This window comes from Parambassis ranga, chromosome 7 (genome assembly GCF_900634625.1).
Source record: "Parambassis ranga chromosome 7, fParRan2.1, whole genome shotgun sequence".
NCBI lineage: Eukaryota > Metazoa > Chordata > Actinopteri > Ambassidae > Parambassis > Parambassis ranga.
Window position 1 is genome coordinate 5,273,101 of NC_041028.1, and position 17,806 is coordinate 5,290,906.

At 40.1% G+C, this 17,806-nt stretch overlaps 2 protein-coding genes across 2 annotated transcripts; one reads left to right on the forward strand and one right to left on the reverse strand.

Moving 5' to 3' along the window:
- Nucleotides 1-560: 560 nt before the first annotated feature.
- Nucleotides 561-10,404, reverse strand: syn2a (synapsin IIa). Its single transcript, XM_028409915.1, has 11 exons — nucleotides 9,951-10,404; nucleotides 5,730-5,787; nucleotides 5,537-5,628; nucleotides 5,270-5,426; nucleotides 5,021-5,110; nucleotides 4,137-4,199; nucleotides 3,862-4,004; nucleotides 3,699-3,773; nucleotides 3,506-3,608; nucleotides 3,251-3,397; nucleotides 561-2,507 (listed from the first exon to the last, which is right to left on the reverse strand). The coding sequence occupies exons 1-11, from the start codon at nucleotides 10,292-10,294 to the stop codon at nucleotides 2,373-2,375; spliced, it is 1,407 nt and encodes a 468-aa protein (XP_028265716.1). The 5' UTR covers nucleotides 10,295-10,404; the 3' UTR covers nucleotides 561-2,372.
- Nucleotides 10,405-12,050: 1,646 nt separating this feature from the next.
- On the forward strand, nucleotides 12,051-16,600 carry LOC114439076 (transcription cofactor vestigial-like protein 4). Its single transcript, XM_028410825.1, has 6 exons — nucleotides 12,051-12,153; nucleotides 12,691-12,846; nucleotides 13,321-13,483; nucleotides 13,752-13,977; nucleotides 14,688-14,802; nucleotides 15,135-16,600. Exons 2-6 carry the CDS (start codon nucleotides 12,765-12,767, stop codon nucleotides 15,332-15,334), a joined length of 786 nt encoding a protein of 261 aa, XP_028266626.1. The 5' UTR covers nucleotides 12,051-12,153; nucleotides 12,691-12,764; the 3' UTR covers nucleotides 15,335-16,600.
- The last annotated feature ends 1,206 nt before the right edge of the window (nucleotides 16,601-17,806 follow it).

Here is a 17,806-nt window from a genome sequence, read left to right on the forward strand (position 1 = left end):
GAAGTAATCGAAGTACACTGGGCCTGCAGAGTATCCTGGTTCACAGACTGAGACGTCTGTGCTGCAGGGCTGAGCTGTGGGTCCTTTGCAGGAGATATGAGGGGGAGATTTGGAGCAGCAGGCCTCTGTGTAAGTAATCCTTGGGGTTCCAGTGGGCCCCCTAATTTCAGCATAAAAGATATTATGATATTCAGGCACCATATGAAGACATGATGAACGAAGGCTTAAAATGTAATGTTTTTAAGCAGAAATCTGTTTTAATTATAAACGTATCTGACACAAATACACATGTAAGACAAACACTGTCAAATAGAAGCACGGAAAGCAGGGGAGGAAAAATCTACAGATGTCTTTTCATGCATTGGTGGTGTCTGCAGTACAGTGTCTGTGCCTAGACTGTTTTGTCGATCACAATACTCACAATATAACACACATGATGACACAGACCAAGTGTATATTGCAAAGGAAGCTTTATTGCCAGTAACAGAAGGGAAATATCGAGAAAGGAGTTTTTTGTTCCACAATGTATCGGATTCCAAACTTACACAGCTCAACACCAGTTTTAAAAGTACCACGGCCCAAACCATACACCTATTACTGACTAGGGTACCTCTGTAAAGTTCTTCTATTGTAACTCAATGTCATGGCATATTTCCTATTAAAGAGAACAACACATCCATAAAGCCTCAGGCATGGCTTTTACAGGGATACGCTCACAGATACAATGGCACTTTAATAACTTAGAAAAAGAGTTGCACACAGAGCTTGCTGAACACAGTTTACACTACAGTAACAAACAAATGGGTGGTAAACAGTACAGGTTCCTTTTTACACTTGATTTGGTTGCTTTTTAGCTGTTTCGCCATTTTTCAGGGTATTAGATATATGGAATGGCCTCCACAAAAGACGCTAGACAACAACAAGGACTGATCTAAGTTAGAAAAGAATAAAAAAAAAATCAGTGTGTGGATGAATATAGCTTTTTGAATCGACTCAACGGAAGATCTGATTTAAAAATAAATATATTATTGAAGGTTAATATTGCACTTTCCATCAACTCACAGGGATCTTTGAATGTCAGTAACATGGGCACAGTACTATTTCATTTGTCACCACTAAAAACTCAGAACACTCGTTGTCATGGCAACACCTCCACAATAGCTGATATGCAGCAGTGAGGAGATACAGCAAATGGGGAGAGGACTTTATATCTGGCATTTCGTGGCAGATTGTACATTACACGGCTGTTTTTTTTTCATTACTGGTATCAGAAATAACATGTTTTTGTACAGCGACAGTTCACTGATGTGTGATTTACACCAGGCAATTAGAGGGCATCAGGGAACAACAGTCTCTGATGAAACTGCATGCAGCTGCAACCTCTACAGTCCCCTCACTGGTATTTACATTGTGGGTTACTGGAGTGCAACGACTGATTAAAAGTAAATAATATACTCTTTGGTTCAAAATTATACAAATATATATTGAAGATATATGTGTGTGAAAACACCTGCGCATTATCTGACATAATCAAATTTGATATAATAAATTTCATCTTAATATTTATTACCATCTATCCCTCTAAATAACCTCTTTTCTAGTGGTGTTGTGATAAAAGTAGAAAAATGCACTTAAATAAAGGCAAAAATACTGCATGTCTCTATTGTACGTTTGTGTACATCGTCTCCTGTAGAACTCATAGAATGCATTTCTTATGACACATTCACAATGCATGAAACACAGGGAACACAGCTCGGATAGACATCCCACTTGATCTGACAATTATAACTGGCTTGCACCGGCATTTGTATCAATCATGCAAAACAAAAATAAATATCTATTAGTAGTAGAATTACGAAAATAATCACCACTACAGCCATACACACCCACTTACCGTTTACGTATTGAGATATACACATACTTCAAACTGTTTGGTTGTCCACAGTTTGAACAATATCTAAAAGATACACACCAAAAAATGATAAAAAAGAGGGAATAAAAAAATAAGGAGGGCAAATAAAAGATTCACAGCTGGGTCAAACAGGTAGCACAGAGCAGCACTGAACTCAGTGTAGGCACAATCTGCTTTTTACATCATCAACAGCAGCCTCAAAGGAAAAAAACACAGCTACTGGAACATAGGTGACCTATACAAGCACACAAATCAACTGGTCAACAAGTAGACAGTACATTTTGACACTGCATAGAGTTAAAAACACAGTCCAGGCCAGCACTCAGCTGCATGAGCTTACACCACCCACATCGGATTCTATCTAGCTATCAGCATCCACACACGTCTGCGATTGTGTCCGACTAAGGTACGTCATTGTTATCTAGACTCTGAGACTCCTTCTTCATCATTTCTGGGTTACTCAGTTGGCCTGAACTGGTTTTGGACCCACTGCAACGCCATTACAGTCGAGAATGTACTGCAGACAACCTTGAGGTGGGTGTCCGGCACCATTCTTAGTGGGTTCACCAACAATCTCTCCCTTTTGGCCAGCCCCCTAAAAGACACACACAAAAAAAAAACAATTCAGTCTGTGGTGGTTTTCAGGTAATAGGATCTATAACAGAATTAGGCGACTGGTTTGATTTGATTTGGTTTGGTTGAAAGGTGATAGACTGTGGCCTTATAGGCCACATGCATCATGTCATCTCAGATAAACTGCAATTCTTATTGGACCTGATAAAAGGCTTCATGGCAGTCCCCATGTTTGACATTTCAGAGCTGGATTCTGAGCATTATTTTCAGCAGTATGTAACCATGGAGAGACTTAGATCCACCCTGTCTGACCAAAGAGAACCCCCACATTCTCCAGTTCCCCAAAACTGGTGAGTTCCACAAAAGAGTTACATTATTGCTAATCTTTTCAGACAATCGACATGGTAGCGTGGCCGAGCGGTCTAAGGCGCTGGATTAAGGCTCCAGTCTCTTAGGGGCGCTGCCAGCAATATTTTGGGGACAACAGTGGCGCAGTGGTATAGCAGGGTTGTCTAGTAACCGGAAGGTTGGTGGTTTGATCCCAACTCCTCCCTAGTCACTGTTGTGTGTTCTTGGGCAAGAGTGGTGCACCTTGCTAGTCATTGTATGACACTGCTTGGCAATCCCTCTGGGATTAATACAGTATCTAAAATAAATAAAAAAATTTCACAGGAGTGTTCAGAACCACACTCCACTCCGAAACGAATTTATACTCATCCACCCGGCCCTATTTAGCTAAGTCTCTATTGCTTTGAGATGCTTTACCTGGGTTGGCTGTATGGTGGTGGGTCTTTGAGGAGCATTAGCTTCCTTCTCTGCTACCTGGTTCATCTTAGCCAGAACCATGTCAGCAATGAGCTGCCGGTCCTCGGCCTGGTGCTCTCCTACCAGGGGCATGCCAGAACCAACAACCTGTGCCACATGGAAGATGGTTACAGCAGAGAGGGAGAAACAGACAACACTATTTTTATGCATTCATAGAAGCACAGGATTTTGAGTATTTCAGACTCAGATTCATACCTCTGTGATGTAATCTTTGCCATCTTTCCCATGGATAGCTTTGACTGCACAAATATCCAGTCCCCCAAAAATCTCTGAGCAGGTGTCAACCCACAGCTTGTACCTAAAGAAGACAATCAATACATGAATTTGTCGGAGCACATAGAATCCACATGTATGCATATATGTATTTATTTCTTTAAACAACACTTACCTGTCAGTCATGGCCACCTGTTCAAGCATAGCTGAGCCTGTGTTGGTCTTCCAGTTACCAGATATGGACGTTCTCCTGATAAGTGTGAAAAACACAAATTAAAAGTTTGGTTTCATTTTTTTGTGGGGTTAGGGTTAGGTAACAATAGTGTGACTATACATACATGTAGGCTTTGTAGTCAGAGCCTATCTTCTGGATTCTGATATCGTACTTGGAGTCGATGAGAGGTTCTGTGGTGGTGTAAGTCTGAGTAAGAGCTACGACACTGGCGATGTCCTGGAACTTACTATGGTTGTCCACTTTCACCTGCACGTAAAAAGACAGGCGTCAGAATGACGACAGATACCGGCAGATTCTAAAAGCTAATAGAGTGCAGAGCAACAGCCAAACAAAGCAAAGCATGCCTGGGTATTACTGCAACAGGAAAAGTCTTTGTACCTTTCCAATACCGGAGTGGGCATGTCCAATCTTCACAACAACAGGAAATGATGGCATGCTTACCTAAAGTGAGAGAGTATACATTGCATTATTGCCTTATGTTGTCCTTTGTCACAAACTAGCTATGTAAGTTCTCTTTGGTGATACTAAGGGTAATTATGCCGGTGAGCATTTAGCACCTTTATAACAGCTACATAACACGCTGTGTCCCAGACAATTGGCAAGCATAGAATAGAACAGAAGTACTTTATTCATCCCAAACTGGGAGATTTCACTGTTACAGCAGCAATATACAGACACTCTGCATACTATATATAGATCTGTGAAGATAAAGAAAACAGTATTTAAGTTAGGATCTTAAGACTTTCTGCTGTATGTTAGGCAATAGTCTAGGCCCTGGCAACAACACAGATTTGATCAGAACAGGTGTTATATATTCTGCTTAACACAGTCAGTTGGACTTTGCACTTTAGGCTTTCTTGACATGTGTGCCCTTAGTCTGATGATTACAGAATAGACTTGCTATATGCCTTTAAACATGTCTGCAGTGAAACAGTGGCACTATTGGAGGTATTTACTAAACCTGAATCTCAAAATCTAAGATGGCTGAATGTACATCACTATTAGTGGAAGCTGTAGTAAAAGACCTTTTGTTTGCACCACCATTTGTGTCTCTCAATTAGCACTGTCCAGTTTCTATTTGTAGGCATGTTGCTATGGTGTTTGTCGGGAGTGTGGTTGGATTGTAACTGGTATTGCTAAATGATGTAGTAAGCAAAGCCCACTGTGTTGCATCCAGTTTATATGACTGAAACATCTCAGGTGTGACAACTCTATTTGCAACTCAAGTCATATGCTGTGTAAACAAATGATGGAGTTCTTACCATCTCCTTGTAGTTTGGGTAGAAGGTCTGCTCAATCAGAGGGAACTTCTCAGCACCCAACTTCCTAAAGGTGTTGATGAGCTGGGCAAACTGTATGAAGGTAAATAATTAACACATCATTTGCACTTTAATCAATTCAGACAGAAAATTACACTGATCTAACAGACAACTGTGCAACCCAGACATTACTGCTCCTCTGTCTGCTATTGTTCCACAGTATAGCCCTCCCACTGTGTACTGAGTGCCTACCGCCCACGGCTTGTCACACAGGTTGTAGATAGACTCGAGGGAATTGATGGTCGGGACTCCACCATACTGCAGACCAATAATCAGGTTGCGAAAATCTTCATTCTGGGTCATACTGAAGGCATGTTGACGAATGAGGACAAAGTCTGGCTTGAATGACCTAGAAAATAAAATTACAGCACACATGTGAGAAAAAAACACTGACCAGAATATGTGGACACCTCAGGCAGTGAGCTGTGTGATGTGTCTGTGTGTGTGTGTCTGTCTCACCTGACAACCCTGGTGCCGTTTCGGAGAACCTGCATGTTAACACTGCAGCTTCCATTAGCGTGAGCCACAACGTTGATTTCATTGAATTCCGCCTGAGGAGTTTATAAGTAGAAAGGTTCTTGAGTATTTAAACTTCTCAACTCTGTTTCACTTAAGTGCTTGAAATGGATATCACACAGTTCTTCAAACATACCTGTTCCACTTTAAGGTCATAATCCCCAAATATTTTCTTTCCCCGGAATAATTTTGCCCTGGTTAAAAAAAAAGAAATCACTTATTAATGTAACAGCAGACAGAATGGTCACATTCTTTCTTGTAATTGATGACACATACAAGTGTAAATCGATCACTCAATACCAGAACTCAATACTAATACAAAAGCTTTGCTAAAACCTGGAATAGAAATTACTATTGAATATGTGCCACTATGTGTAGACTCCATGAATACAACATTTCTACCCTTCAAACACGCAGATGCAAAACGAACACTCCTGCATGCCTGGTCCATGGCATTGTTGTTAAATGATGATGCAGTGAAGTGAAGATTTCTGCTGAATCAAAATGTCTGAAAATGGCTGCATTGTTCATGACTTGTGATTCAGCACTTTATGAGATAGCCCTTTGTTCATCTGGGTCTTTGTTGAAGAGCAAATCTTCCCGTGGTATTTAAGATTAAAATGGAGCAGTGACCCCAAAAAAACTCCACAGTGGCTGTCTGCGTTTCATATCTCTGTCTTTTTCTTACCGTGATATAAAGGCAGTGACCCTGACAACTTCAGATTTGACAGAAGAAACCACCAGGCTAAGTCAGTAGGGCAGTCCCCCCCCCCCCCTAAAAAAGGAACCCTTCCCTCCTATTTCTGTGAAGTTGCCATGGAGAAGGCTTCATTTTTGGTTTCCACAGTTCGAGGTTCACACTTAAAGTAACAGCCATCTACTGCAGTGCAAGAGTGGCACACGGATTATGATAGCTTTATCCAGCTAGATCTTGTAAACCGTCCATAATGCAGAACAGCTGTGTTGATATATTTAAGTTTTCACTTTGTGTTAGTTAATATTGCTCTCCTGTCATGTACCCTGCACTGCCTGCTTATTTGATGAAGAGATGCAGCTGAATAATTCATTCCCAATCTAATTAGAGGATGGGGATCTGGCTGTGGAGGAAAACAAGCATTAAAATATGAATCACAGCTCCTATATTTGGTGAAATGAAAAGCCTCCTCTGCACTCTGATGGATGCTCAAACAGACAGATAAAAGACAGTGTTTTCAAAATATGACACCGTCTCTGTTCAATTTCATCCAGAAATTGAACAGAGACATTAGCTTCTGCTTTCGCCCTGACTCCTGGCCTTAAAATTGGCGTTAGCCACTAGGCACTGTGCTTCCCGTGGAAAAGAGGTAAGGTGGTGATAGCAGATATTAACTTAGGTCATTTGTTTGCATGAATCCCCAGGGGTACTCTTGACTAGAGTTTGAGATGAGAAATCAAAATAGACTAAATCACTCTTTTGTAATATCAAACTATGCCAATATATATTATGAAAAAGTAAGAATCATAATTATTGCTGCAGATTGCTCAGTCAAAGTCACCAAATTACTTATTTCCCATTCAGATGATTCACCCGAGAGCCCGGTAAGCAGAGAGTCCTTGCTGAATTTTAATGCCTTATTACTTCGCCTGCATAACGTTCACTGTCGCATGCGTCTGAATAAGGTTAACTTCAGAGTGCGATGCTTCATTTGATATCACTTACAACTGTGTATTTTTGTACATTTGAACAGCGAGTGATTGAATAAAATAATGAATATTAGTCTTTTTGGTTTGATTGAGCTACATCAGAGAGATACTAAGAAGACAGTGCATCTTAACCATTAGTCTGATAAGTATAAGACCATCTGCTCTTCCTGTCATAAGAGTAAATTTATCGCATAGCATTCCTGGAACACAACAAACCTCTTTGAGTGACTGGCAGCCTCATCTAACAAGTGAAACCCTGGCTCAGTAACAGAAGGCATTAGTCTGGGCCCAGGCAGCCACACAGATTCAATCAGAACAGGTGTTAAATATTCTGCTCAACACAGTCAGTTTAGGCTTTCTTGACATCTGTGCCCATAGTCTGATGATTACAGAATAGACTTGATATATGCAGAGTCAAACACGGAACTGTAAAATAGAAAATATGTAATTTACATCTAATAAAATCATGTGGGATTATGATCTTATTCTGCAGACTGAGCTGTCTTCCAGATAAAATTAGTCTGGAGAATTTCATTCTCTGTGTGTTAGAGCCAACAGGTCTCATCACTCTGGCTTTCATTTGCAGCAGCAGGACAGAGAGCGCTCTTGACACCGCCTATCAGACATTGCCATAAACAATACCTCAGACAGAAGGAGTAGCAGCATTACAGTGAATAATAGGTACTCAAAAAAAACCTGTACAAATATAAAGAGATGTTTCATCTTCTTATTGCCAACAGCCATATTGCTTTGCTGCTGTGAGGGCTGAATACAAAGCACGTATCATTTCAAACACCTTCAGTACTTTTTCTCTCATTCTCAGTGTGGCAGCAGAGAATAGCATTGAGTAATTCACAACTGACTTGTACAGATATACTCACTTACAACCACAGGGTTAAAGGTCTCATAAAAGCAACCAAAAAAAAGAGGCAAACCTAGAGAACAAACACGCTCACGCTCCCTTTCAGTGATACCGAGCAGCCATTAAAAATAGATGCACCACTCAGACGGAGGAAGCCCTTTGAATGAAAAATTGTAGCTCATGTCCCAAGCGGCTGTACGCAAAATGCATATGAAGCCAGAGTGTCACACACACTACAAACTACTGGAATACTGAATGTAGTGCTTGACTGTATTTAGATTGAAAACATCACTCCACTCCCAAGCCAACCTGTTTGCTATTATCCACTACAATGACCTTTGATGAATGGCATGATTTTACTCAGAGTATTATATTGTGTTTCTCGGCCAGGTCTGCAGAGCTGTTTCAGTGCATTGGCACACCACACTCTAATTTTTCTTCCTCTCTACTTATAATAAAGGTGGAGCGAGTGACCACACACTGCTGGCAACCATCCTGCTGATGAGGGTCTGATCTTGTTAACAATGATCAAGGTTTCTATTATATAAATGGCCAGGCCTGCACACACACACACACAGTAGCCATCTTGTTTTGGTCTCCACAAGATGCAACCGCCACAGATGGCATGTGTTGAGTAACTCAACTCCTAAAATAACATAAAATAAAATATTCATAATTAATTACATTTAAATTATTGGTATCCACTGTATTGGTATTTAAATTAACAGGTAGCCACTGAAGATGATGTTAGTGTATTGCTTCAGGTAATACTCCACCATCCAGTGTGAGAGTGATCCTTCTTCCCTATACAGTTATGGGGGCATCACAGAGTTGAGTTTCACTTCAGTGCTTTCCATCAATAGATGCAACTGATAATGTCAGTAAATACTGTACTACAGGATGCCAAACACCTCCCTCACAGACACTGCTGAGGAAAACATGTCAGCTATGAAAATAAATGTTCATCCAGAGCAGAGAGAGAGTTACCATACTTCTACTGTTTGACAAGAAATGAGCCTCTACTCAAAGTAATTTCCTCCTAAATCCATGTGCACGCTCATTTAGGGTACTTGAAGTCCTCCATGCAGAAGACTGACAGAGAAAGCTTGTTTTAATCTACCTGTGAGCGACATCCCCCGAGGCACTGGCTGCCATCAGACCGGCTTAAATGTCTTAAAGCAAGCCATCTATTAGCATTAGTACTATGACTGACCTACGTTCCTGCAGCCTGGGAAAACATAGCTGTGCAGATAACGCCTCGTTACCTACTAATGGAACCTGAGTCACTATAGGTTGTAACTGCTTGCATTAATGTTAGTGATCATGTGATCTGATGCAGGGGGAAACCCCACTGATGGCAGGGAAAGCACTGCAGTATTTAGAACACTTATATAGACATGACATGCATGAAACCTGTGGAAATTTACACAAACATAAGAAATGAAAATGCCATCAACAATTTTTAGTTATTTCATCGTTTTTTTTTGCACCGGCTGGTGTAGGAAAAATTACACATTTACTGGAATGAAGAGAGAATTGAGGACCATAAAAAGCCCTCCATCTTGGTGTAATATCATTGCTGCTGAGAATCAATGAAGCGCATTTTCATTAGTATTGTCAGCCTCTTTGCTTGTACCATCAAACCCCAGCAGCTGCCATTCATACCTGCAGGCTGCCTGGTACAAAGGCTCTTTCACTGCTTCTTTAACTATCACACTGAAATGCACCATGAGGAGGACAGAGACAAGCAACAAAACACACATGTTTCCAGGGGATCATTACAAGACTTAGTAAAGCAGCAAATTGTCTTACCACTCCTGTGATGGTTCATCAATGACCAGGAGGATCTTAAACTTCTTAGGTGTCGTGACTTGGGTCTGCTCCACCAGCCCTGCTGAGGCGGCTGTCTGCTTTACAACGTTGGTGATGGAGCTGAAGAAGCCTGCTCCAGTCGACTGAGCCGGCTGAGGTTTCCTCTCTGGAGCAGGGGAAGTAGCTGGAGGTGTTGGCCCAGCTGTAGGAGACTTGGCAGGTGTAGCGGAAGAAGCAGGTGGAGGAGGCTGAGCTGGGTCAGGCCTCTGAAGGTCTGTCATGTAGCCATTGGGCAGGTTGGAGATGAACGTGCTGTCCGAGAGACGCCGACGCAAATAATTCATGGCTGCAGCTGAGAGAGAGCAGGAAAATCAACAAGCACTGGGTGTGGAGAATGATTCTGCAGAGAAGTGCCTGTTCTCAGTGCACAGCTGATAATGGCTGAGGTCTCAATGCAAACTCCCAGCAAATGTATTCCCTCCCAGCACAGCGGAGCATCCTCAAAGCTCCCCCTCACTGCCAGTGACGCTACACCCTCCTCCAGCCAATCCCCTTTAGTCTGAGCTCTCCTCCAGCATTGCAAATGATGCTCTGGCTGTGCTTCTCCTCCCTCCTCTCGTCCTCTACTCTCTCTCACTAGCATGCATGACTTCCGTACCCCTCCCCCATTTTCTACTGCCTTGGAGGTGTCATCCCTTTTTGAACCACAGCATGGAAAATAGAGGGGTTTCCAGTGAAAGTGCAGGAGAGTATAAAGAGTACTACATCACAATCCCCTCACTCCTTCTCCCACTTTTCCTCAGGGTTATTCTGCCCTCTGTCTGTGCACTGCATTTCTCTGTGTGTATAAAATGCAGCCTTCAAATCTAAAATGGCTGTTAGGACTGGTGGGCAGCATTGAATAACAGCAAGCGTGAGCAGCAGTCCCCGGAGACACAATGCATGCAGTAAAACCTCAGTCAGCTGCTAGCTATAGGCTTTTACTTATTAAAATGCTGTTTTATTTGAGCTAATTAATCAGCATTTGTCCAAAACAGGTGGCACAGTTATAGTTATTATGTACAATTACATTTTCATACAAATTAATATACATATTATTATTATATATATAATATTGGCTAATTAACAGATATATTACACACTGTACATTTTATATTTTTATTTTATTTTTATATTAACTTTTATTTATATATATAACTTCCTTACTAGCCCTGTGTTACAGTGTGCTATTTCTCCTCCTTGGCTGCTCCACTTTGTTTTAAAGAATACAGAAATAAAGCCTGACCTCCAACACAGATGAATGTCTTAAAAAGGTTCAGGAAACAGATCAATAAATCAATAACTTTTGCTTTTTGCTCAGAGGTCACCACAAATTCAGTCCAGGGTTTAAAACACTTTTAAGCGAAAAACAAATAATCCACAACATTACAGAGGCACATAATCTTTATCTGAGTGCATAAAGCCAATATCACTACTTTCATTATTAAATTATTATTCTGTTTATTCATCCTAATGAATCACAGAAGTGATTTTAGGGCATATAAATAAAACCTATAGACATTATTTGTCATTTTTTTATGGAGCACAGTGAGGAAAAAAATATACATTTAGACATTCTTCAAACAAATCTGTGTGTCTAAATTTAATGTTAAAAATATGCTACTTGTAAAGATGCTGTAGTTTCTGTGTGCATGTGTGCAAGGGCGCCACCAGCTGGCAGTAGTAGTGAACAACAAAACCGATCAACTTAGTTGTTGAATTCAGAAATCAGTGAGAACTGCAGCTCACAGACTCTCGGTGTTTACCCTGAACTCAACTCTGTGCTGTAAAAAAGTAATGTTTGATACATTCAAGTGATGACACGTTAAATTTCTGTGTTTAAAGGCACTATACATTTTTTTTATGAATGAATTAGTGTAAGATCTTACAGTTGCAGTCTTGCATTAGAAATTAACCGCAGAAATAGCTGAGTTAAATATATAGTCAATTTGACACGTATTAATATGGACTACATTTTAGCTGAACACTTTTGGTGTTGCAGCAGAAAGCTTGGCCCCTGTTCGCCTGCTTTCTCCGCTAGGGCCGCTCACTGTCTTTTGTTTGAGGACTGCTGCGCAGGGAAAGGACGTTGAAGGCAGCGTACGGGCAAGCTGGGCTAGCCATGCTGCTGTGGCTCTAATGCTAATTTTGTCGATGAAGTAAAGTAAGTGATGTTTACTGCTAACCTCACAAATTTGTTTGTAGTTTGGTGGACGCTGGGCATGGGATATAACTGTTGTAAATGTACTTGAACGCTCGACTTGAACAGTTTTAAGAGTCTTGAGGTAACTACGAAGTTAGCAACTTTGCTAACGTAACTTTGTGGCACGGACAAAGTAGCTATTTTAGCTTCATAGCTTCGTGGTTCATGTAAACAAATAACTTTTAAATATATGTATATGACGGTAGTCACTGTATTGATATCTGATATCACATCATATCTGATATATCAGCGAATATACCTCCATGACACAACTCATGTTAAGCTAGCACTCAAAACTACACTAATAGTGTTGCGGTTAGCTTAGCTTAATTGTTTAGCAAAGCCGTGCGGCTAGCCGTGGGAACGTTAACGTCATCATAAACCAGGTTACTGCTATCATTAAAAGGCTGCTAACTCGTTTTACTAAATTGACTTTGATGTAAGCTACATCTGTTCTTCTTTTCACACTCTGATTCGCACATTTTCCCTGTTCTTTAGGATAGAGACCTGATTGTTGTCTTCGGTGGTATAGCTTGCTAACATCGATGTTAGCAACTAGCCTGTTCGTGTAAATGCTTCTCACTAGAATGGACCTGTTGAACCCTCAGTTCCTGGACAAAATGAACAATAACATTGGGAGACTGCACTACGAAGGTATGTGTCTTTTAATTGTGTTTAACTTCTAGTTTTCCAGTTTTCCTGGTCACACTAATGTTTTGGTCGACATTGCCCTTTAAGTGCCATGTGACTTTTCACTACTTCAGTTATATTTTGGAAGTTTGTTTCTCTCAAATTGTCGACATGAGTCACTGGTAAAGTTAATTTCACTGACATTTGAAGAATACAAATCTTGTCACCGTAAACATTGGCTGTAATTTCTTCATAGCTATGAAAACCCTTCCATCTTGCGTCTCATACATTTGCTACTAACTAAATCGTCGTAAAGCTCTGTTTTATTATTTATTTATTTTATAGTGCTTTGTTTCTGTACCTCAATTTGACATTGATGAAGGGCAATCAAATTGATATTATGATATACCATTTTACTATGTTCAACATAAAGGTGTCTGCTGGTTATTATCTTTGTTTAAGTTTAATTGTATTCTTTGTATTGCTGATTTTCCACAGACGAGTCCAGGATGCCCTCCCTGTCCACTGCCATGTCAAACATAACTGGACCTCCTCCGCACTGCCCAAGCAAAAGAAAGTATGGCGAGGAACAAATGGAGGACCGTATCAACTGTGACAATGACCACATGACCAAAATGAGCAGATTGTTTGCCACAAAGCTGTAAGTTAAAAAGTATTGACTCCTATTGTGTGCTCTGTCTTCAGATCTGCATGTGCTCTAGAGTTGATTTGACAGACAGGAATTCCCTTATAGGTCAACATATAAGACAGGAAATCACTTCTAATTTTTAAAGAAACATAAGTGATGGGGAAGAAACAGCCCTGGTCTACACTGCAGTGACGTTATTAGAGATATGCAGCTGACAAAAATATTTTGTGAGGTGGAGAAGGTGTTGGGGAAATGTCTTTAATTTCTATTTTTTATTAAGGGCCCGCCCTTCTGCTGGAGACAACCGCAATGAGCACTGGAGACTCAGCCACAGTCCTGTGGAGCACATCACTTCCTCCTCCAACAGTCTTCATGGGAACCACCTGTATGCTTCCATTTCTGGCTATGCTGTAGACCAGCCCCTGGCTCTGACCAAAAACAGCCAGGATGTTGGAGTCGGGGTGATTGAGAGGCCGGTCGTAAGTGGAGCCGTGGAACGGCAGCAGGTATGTCCACAGAGTACACCTGATTTTCACAGTATAGAGAATAAAGTAAAGTATTTGGATCAGTTATGGGCCAGTTTGTTCTTAACATCTGCATAGAAGAAATTCACATAATATAAATTTCCTGTGTGGATGTCATCACGTACTCCAGTGTGGGTGTCTGGTTGTTTTCCAAATATGTGACTATGGGTCATGTGCTACAAAAGCACAATGGTGCTCCTTGTTGGTTATTCTCATCTTTTGCACAAGTGTACTGTATTCCATATTTTCGTTGTATTTCACTTTTGCTCAAAACTTAACTTAGCACATGTAAACACGGAACACACAAACTGTAAAATGTGTAGAAGCTGATCTGCTGTCAGTGCAATTTCAATACTAAGTCTGTCCAAAGTCTGGCATATTTCAAAAGTTCTACACATGACTGTCACTAGTGGTGTGTTCTTCACTGCTAGAGAAATAATGTGAATAACACAGAGGACACTGGCCCTTAGACTCAGACAAGACAGGACGGATGCTAAATAATCTTTTAACACTTTCTGGACACTGGTCGGCAGCCTTGTAGGTGAAGCAACTATTTTCCATATCAGTGACGTATGTTGGTCAATACTCTATTGCAGGTGTCTTCATTTGATAGTATAGCGAGTAAATGTACATGTCTGGTATCTTTGTATGACATTAATGTGGGTGTTCAAGCATAATATTCCTTCTTACAGAATCGCCCCTCTGTTATCACCTGTGCTCCTGCGAGCAACCGCAATTGTAGCCTCTCACATTGCCACATGAATGGCTGCACTCCCAGCCCACCTACTGATCAGAGAAAGACTAATGGTAAGCCTTTTGCATGTTTGCAATGGGTAATATAATAGCAATATATATGAACATCTAGCTAAATTGCTTACAGTTGTTGCATGTGACAAATATCCAGTGTATTGCTCATTAATAGAAAAAAGGCATAGCTTTTAAAATGGCTTTTAAACAGGCTTAGGTTTTATGTTTTCTACTCCAAAATGGCACACATAATCTCAGGTTTTGCTGCTTTGTATACATGTTATTATCTGTTATAGTTAATATCTAGTAGAGCTCTATATCACCCAGGGATTGATAGAAAAATTCTAAAGCTGCTTTTTGGTCTCGTTACTTGACACAAAATATAATTTTAGCTAACGCAGTCTGCGATCCGGTGATCGAGGAGCACTTCCGCCGCAGCCTCGGAAAGAACTACAAAGAAGCGGAGCCAGTGTCTAACTCCGTGTCTATCACGGGTTCAGTGGATGATCACTTTGCCAAGGCGCTGGGAGATGCCTGGCACCAAATCAAGGCCAGGGGTGGAGGTCATCAAACTCCAGAGGCTGATCCGTGAATCAGAGGGGAGTAAACATTACAAACGCTTCCCAAGCATGTGCATATGAGAGTGGAGATTGCCTTCTGTTTTTTCTTGCCAAGAATCAAACTCCCTAAGCCAAGAACAGTGTAAGACATATGGTGCTCATGTAGGCTGTTCTTGTGGACCTTGAGGTTAATTATCTATTAGACCAATCTGAAATTGGCAAACTACAGTAAATATTGAATAGTTGATTACGACAATGTAGTGGAGAAAAAAAATGTACAATCATAGATTTTGTTTTGGAATGCAGAATCATAACATGGTCAGTTGTCAGGAGCTTGTGCTCCGTTTCACCTTCCTCGATAGCCAAAGAAATTTCCTGCCTTTTTTCATCAGCATATATATATAAGCCATAGATCCCACCTTTGTTTTCATTGAAAGACCACACTGCTTAATTTAATCTAAATGACTTGAAAATGACAGCTGGGTCTCATTTGTACTATTACCGTTATGACCATTTAGGTAACAGGTTACCTGTTAAGTTGGAGCTAATGTGTTGATTGTGATAATACAAGTAAGGCTCTGCCCCCCCTCCCTGCTTTTGAAGATACTAGATCAGACTGTCATCTGTATGATGGTGAACTGGACATATCCACTGTTTAATAATTTTGTCTACACACTCACTGTGGCTGATTACTAAGTAAACTAATATTAATCATAGTATTTCTAACTAGAAAGCATGTTTCAAATAGCTGGTTTCTATTACAAACCTTATTCTATACTATATATTTACTCAGAATTTATTTTTTATCTTTAACATTTTAGAAATACTCACTGCTGGTACAGTTGTACTCAATATATTTTTTGTATCTGGTTTTCATTACTATATGTAGGTGTTATAACTTCATTCTACAAAAAAAAAAAATCACAGCCTCTGGCAAGGTTGTTTGAATGCAGCTGGTTAGGCTGCATGGCTTTTGTTACTCTGTGGAGCTGGATGCTGTAGCTTTACACATGACTGAAAATGGCTAAATCATATCTTCTGTTGCACAGTTTGTTCGCTGTGGCTTTATTTATTCTCAACATGGTGATGGTTTCATGTTGGCAGAACATAGTTACAGCAGATGTCTACAACAAGTTGTTTTCTCTGACAAAGCAGTTGAGTTCTCTTTAAAAAAAAAAAAAAAAAAAAAAAAAAAAATCAGATTTGAACGCACATCTTAAGTGTGTCATTAATTTATAAGTAGGCATCAACATTCCACAGCTGCTGCCTGATGTTAAAGCTGTTACAAGTTTTTGAATCAAAGCGATGTCATGGTGTGAGCTGCAAAAATCATAAAGTGGTTTCAGAGATTTTTGTAATGCAGTTGAGTCTAAATTAAATCTCCCTCTTCTAAAATTCTTTTATCGTAGCATTACTTTGTTTGTCAACACTGATTAAGGATGAGTTATTGTAAAGTCGGATTTTATCGTCTGTGAACATGTACCTTTGTTTTGTTTATTCTGCAGTTTTGAAGTTGTTACATACACTATTCTCTGTTTAATTTTACTCTTAAGACTATCATTGCGCCGTGCGGAATGATCATAGGTATTTTGTTTCTAATATTCAGAGTAGTGTACTCAAATAATATGTAGCATGGGTGTTTATTATCTGCTAACCATGCCTTCTTTGCCGTCTTTTTTTAAAAAAGTTGATTATTTTTTCCCACATGATTAATAAGTGCAGGAACACAACAGTCTTTTGATCAAAGATGTTTATTGGTGCAGTGTCGGAGAGACGTTTGTAAGTTTTTAGCCTTCTGTGTGTAGTAGAAATTGTAGGGGGTTATTATGGGTTCTGCTTGTTTGATACAAGGAGAGTTTTCACTTTTATTTTTGGGTTATTAGTCCATGGTTATTTAATTTCTATACTTAGACTACCTGTTTCTCTAAGGCCTGCTCCAGGTGTCATCCACATAGAAAACATTTGTCCTTATTTCTCCGGAAGAAAATACCACTTTTTTGTACTTACATTTCTTTCGAATAAACATATAAAGCCTTCTTTTGCATATTTCATGTCATGTTTTCACCTCACATAACAACCACTTTCAGTGTGCTGATATATTGTTGGTGTAGGCAAGATGGAGATGAGCTACACCTCTTTTGCTGATGTTATTACTTATCAATCGTTACTTTATAACCCGTGACAAAACTAAAACGATACAAACTGATCTCTCGGCCTGTGTTGGGGAGCTCGGTAAACCTTTAGTCCAGTTGCACAGGCACCATAAGGTTGTAGACGTCTCCGCTGATGTTGCAAACACTTGAGTCAATGAGCTCATTGATTGGAGCACTCCTCTAAGCGTGCAATCAGAAGTTAATGGACATTCTTTGTTTTCATTGGACCGTTTCTTGGACTGCTACAAAATGAAGTGATTAATCAAGCCACTTATGCAGAGTGACACAAACTAGACAAATGTCCTTTTACTGTAGATCTATAGGTTAAGTGTGTTGTGTTTACTTTTTTAA

Coding starts and splice junctions, on each gene's coding strand:
- syn2a (XM_028409915.1), bottom strand. CDS start 10,294: ATGAATTATTTGCGTCGGCGTCTCTCGGACAGCACGTTCATCTCCAAC. Junction 3,609..3,698: donor CAGGTGGCCATGACTGACAG/GTAAGTGTTGTT, acceptor TGTCTTCTTTAG/GTACAAGCTGTGGGTTGACA. Junction 2,508..3,250: donor CCACCATACAGCCAACCCAG/GTAAAGCATCTC, acceptor TGTGTCTTTTAG/GGGGCTGGCCAAAAGGGAGA.
- LOC114439076 (XM_028410825.1), top strand. CDS start 12,765: ATGCTTCTCACTAGAATGGACCTGTTGAACCCTCAGTTCCTGGACAAA. Junction 13,484..13,751: donor AGATTGTTTGCCACAAAGCT/GTAAGTTAAAAA, acceptor TTTTTTATTAAG/GGCCCGCCCTTCTGCTGGAG. Junction 13,978..14,687: donor GAGCCGTGGAACGGCAGCAG/GTATGTCCACAG, acceptor TCCTTCTTACAG/AATCGCCCCTCTGTTATCAC.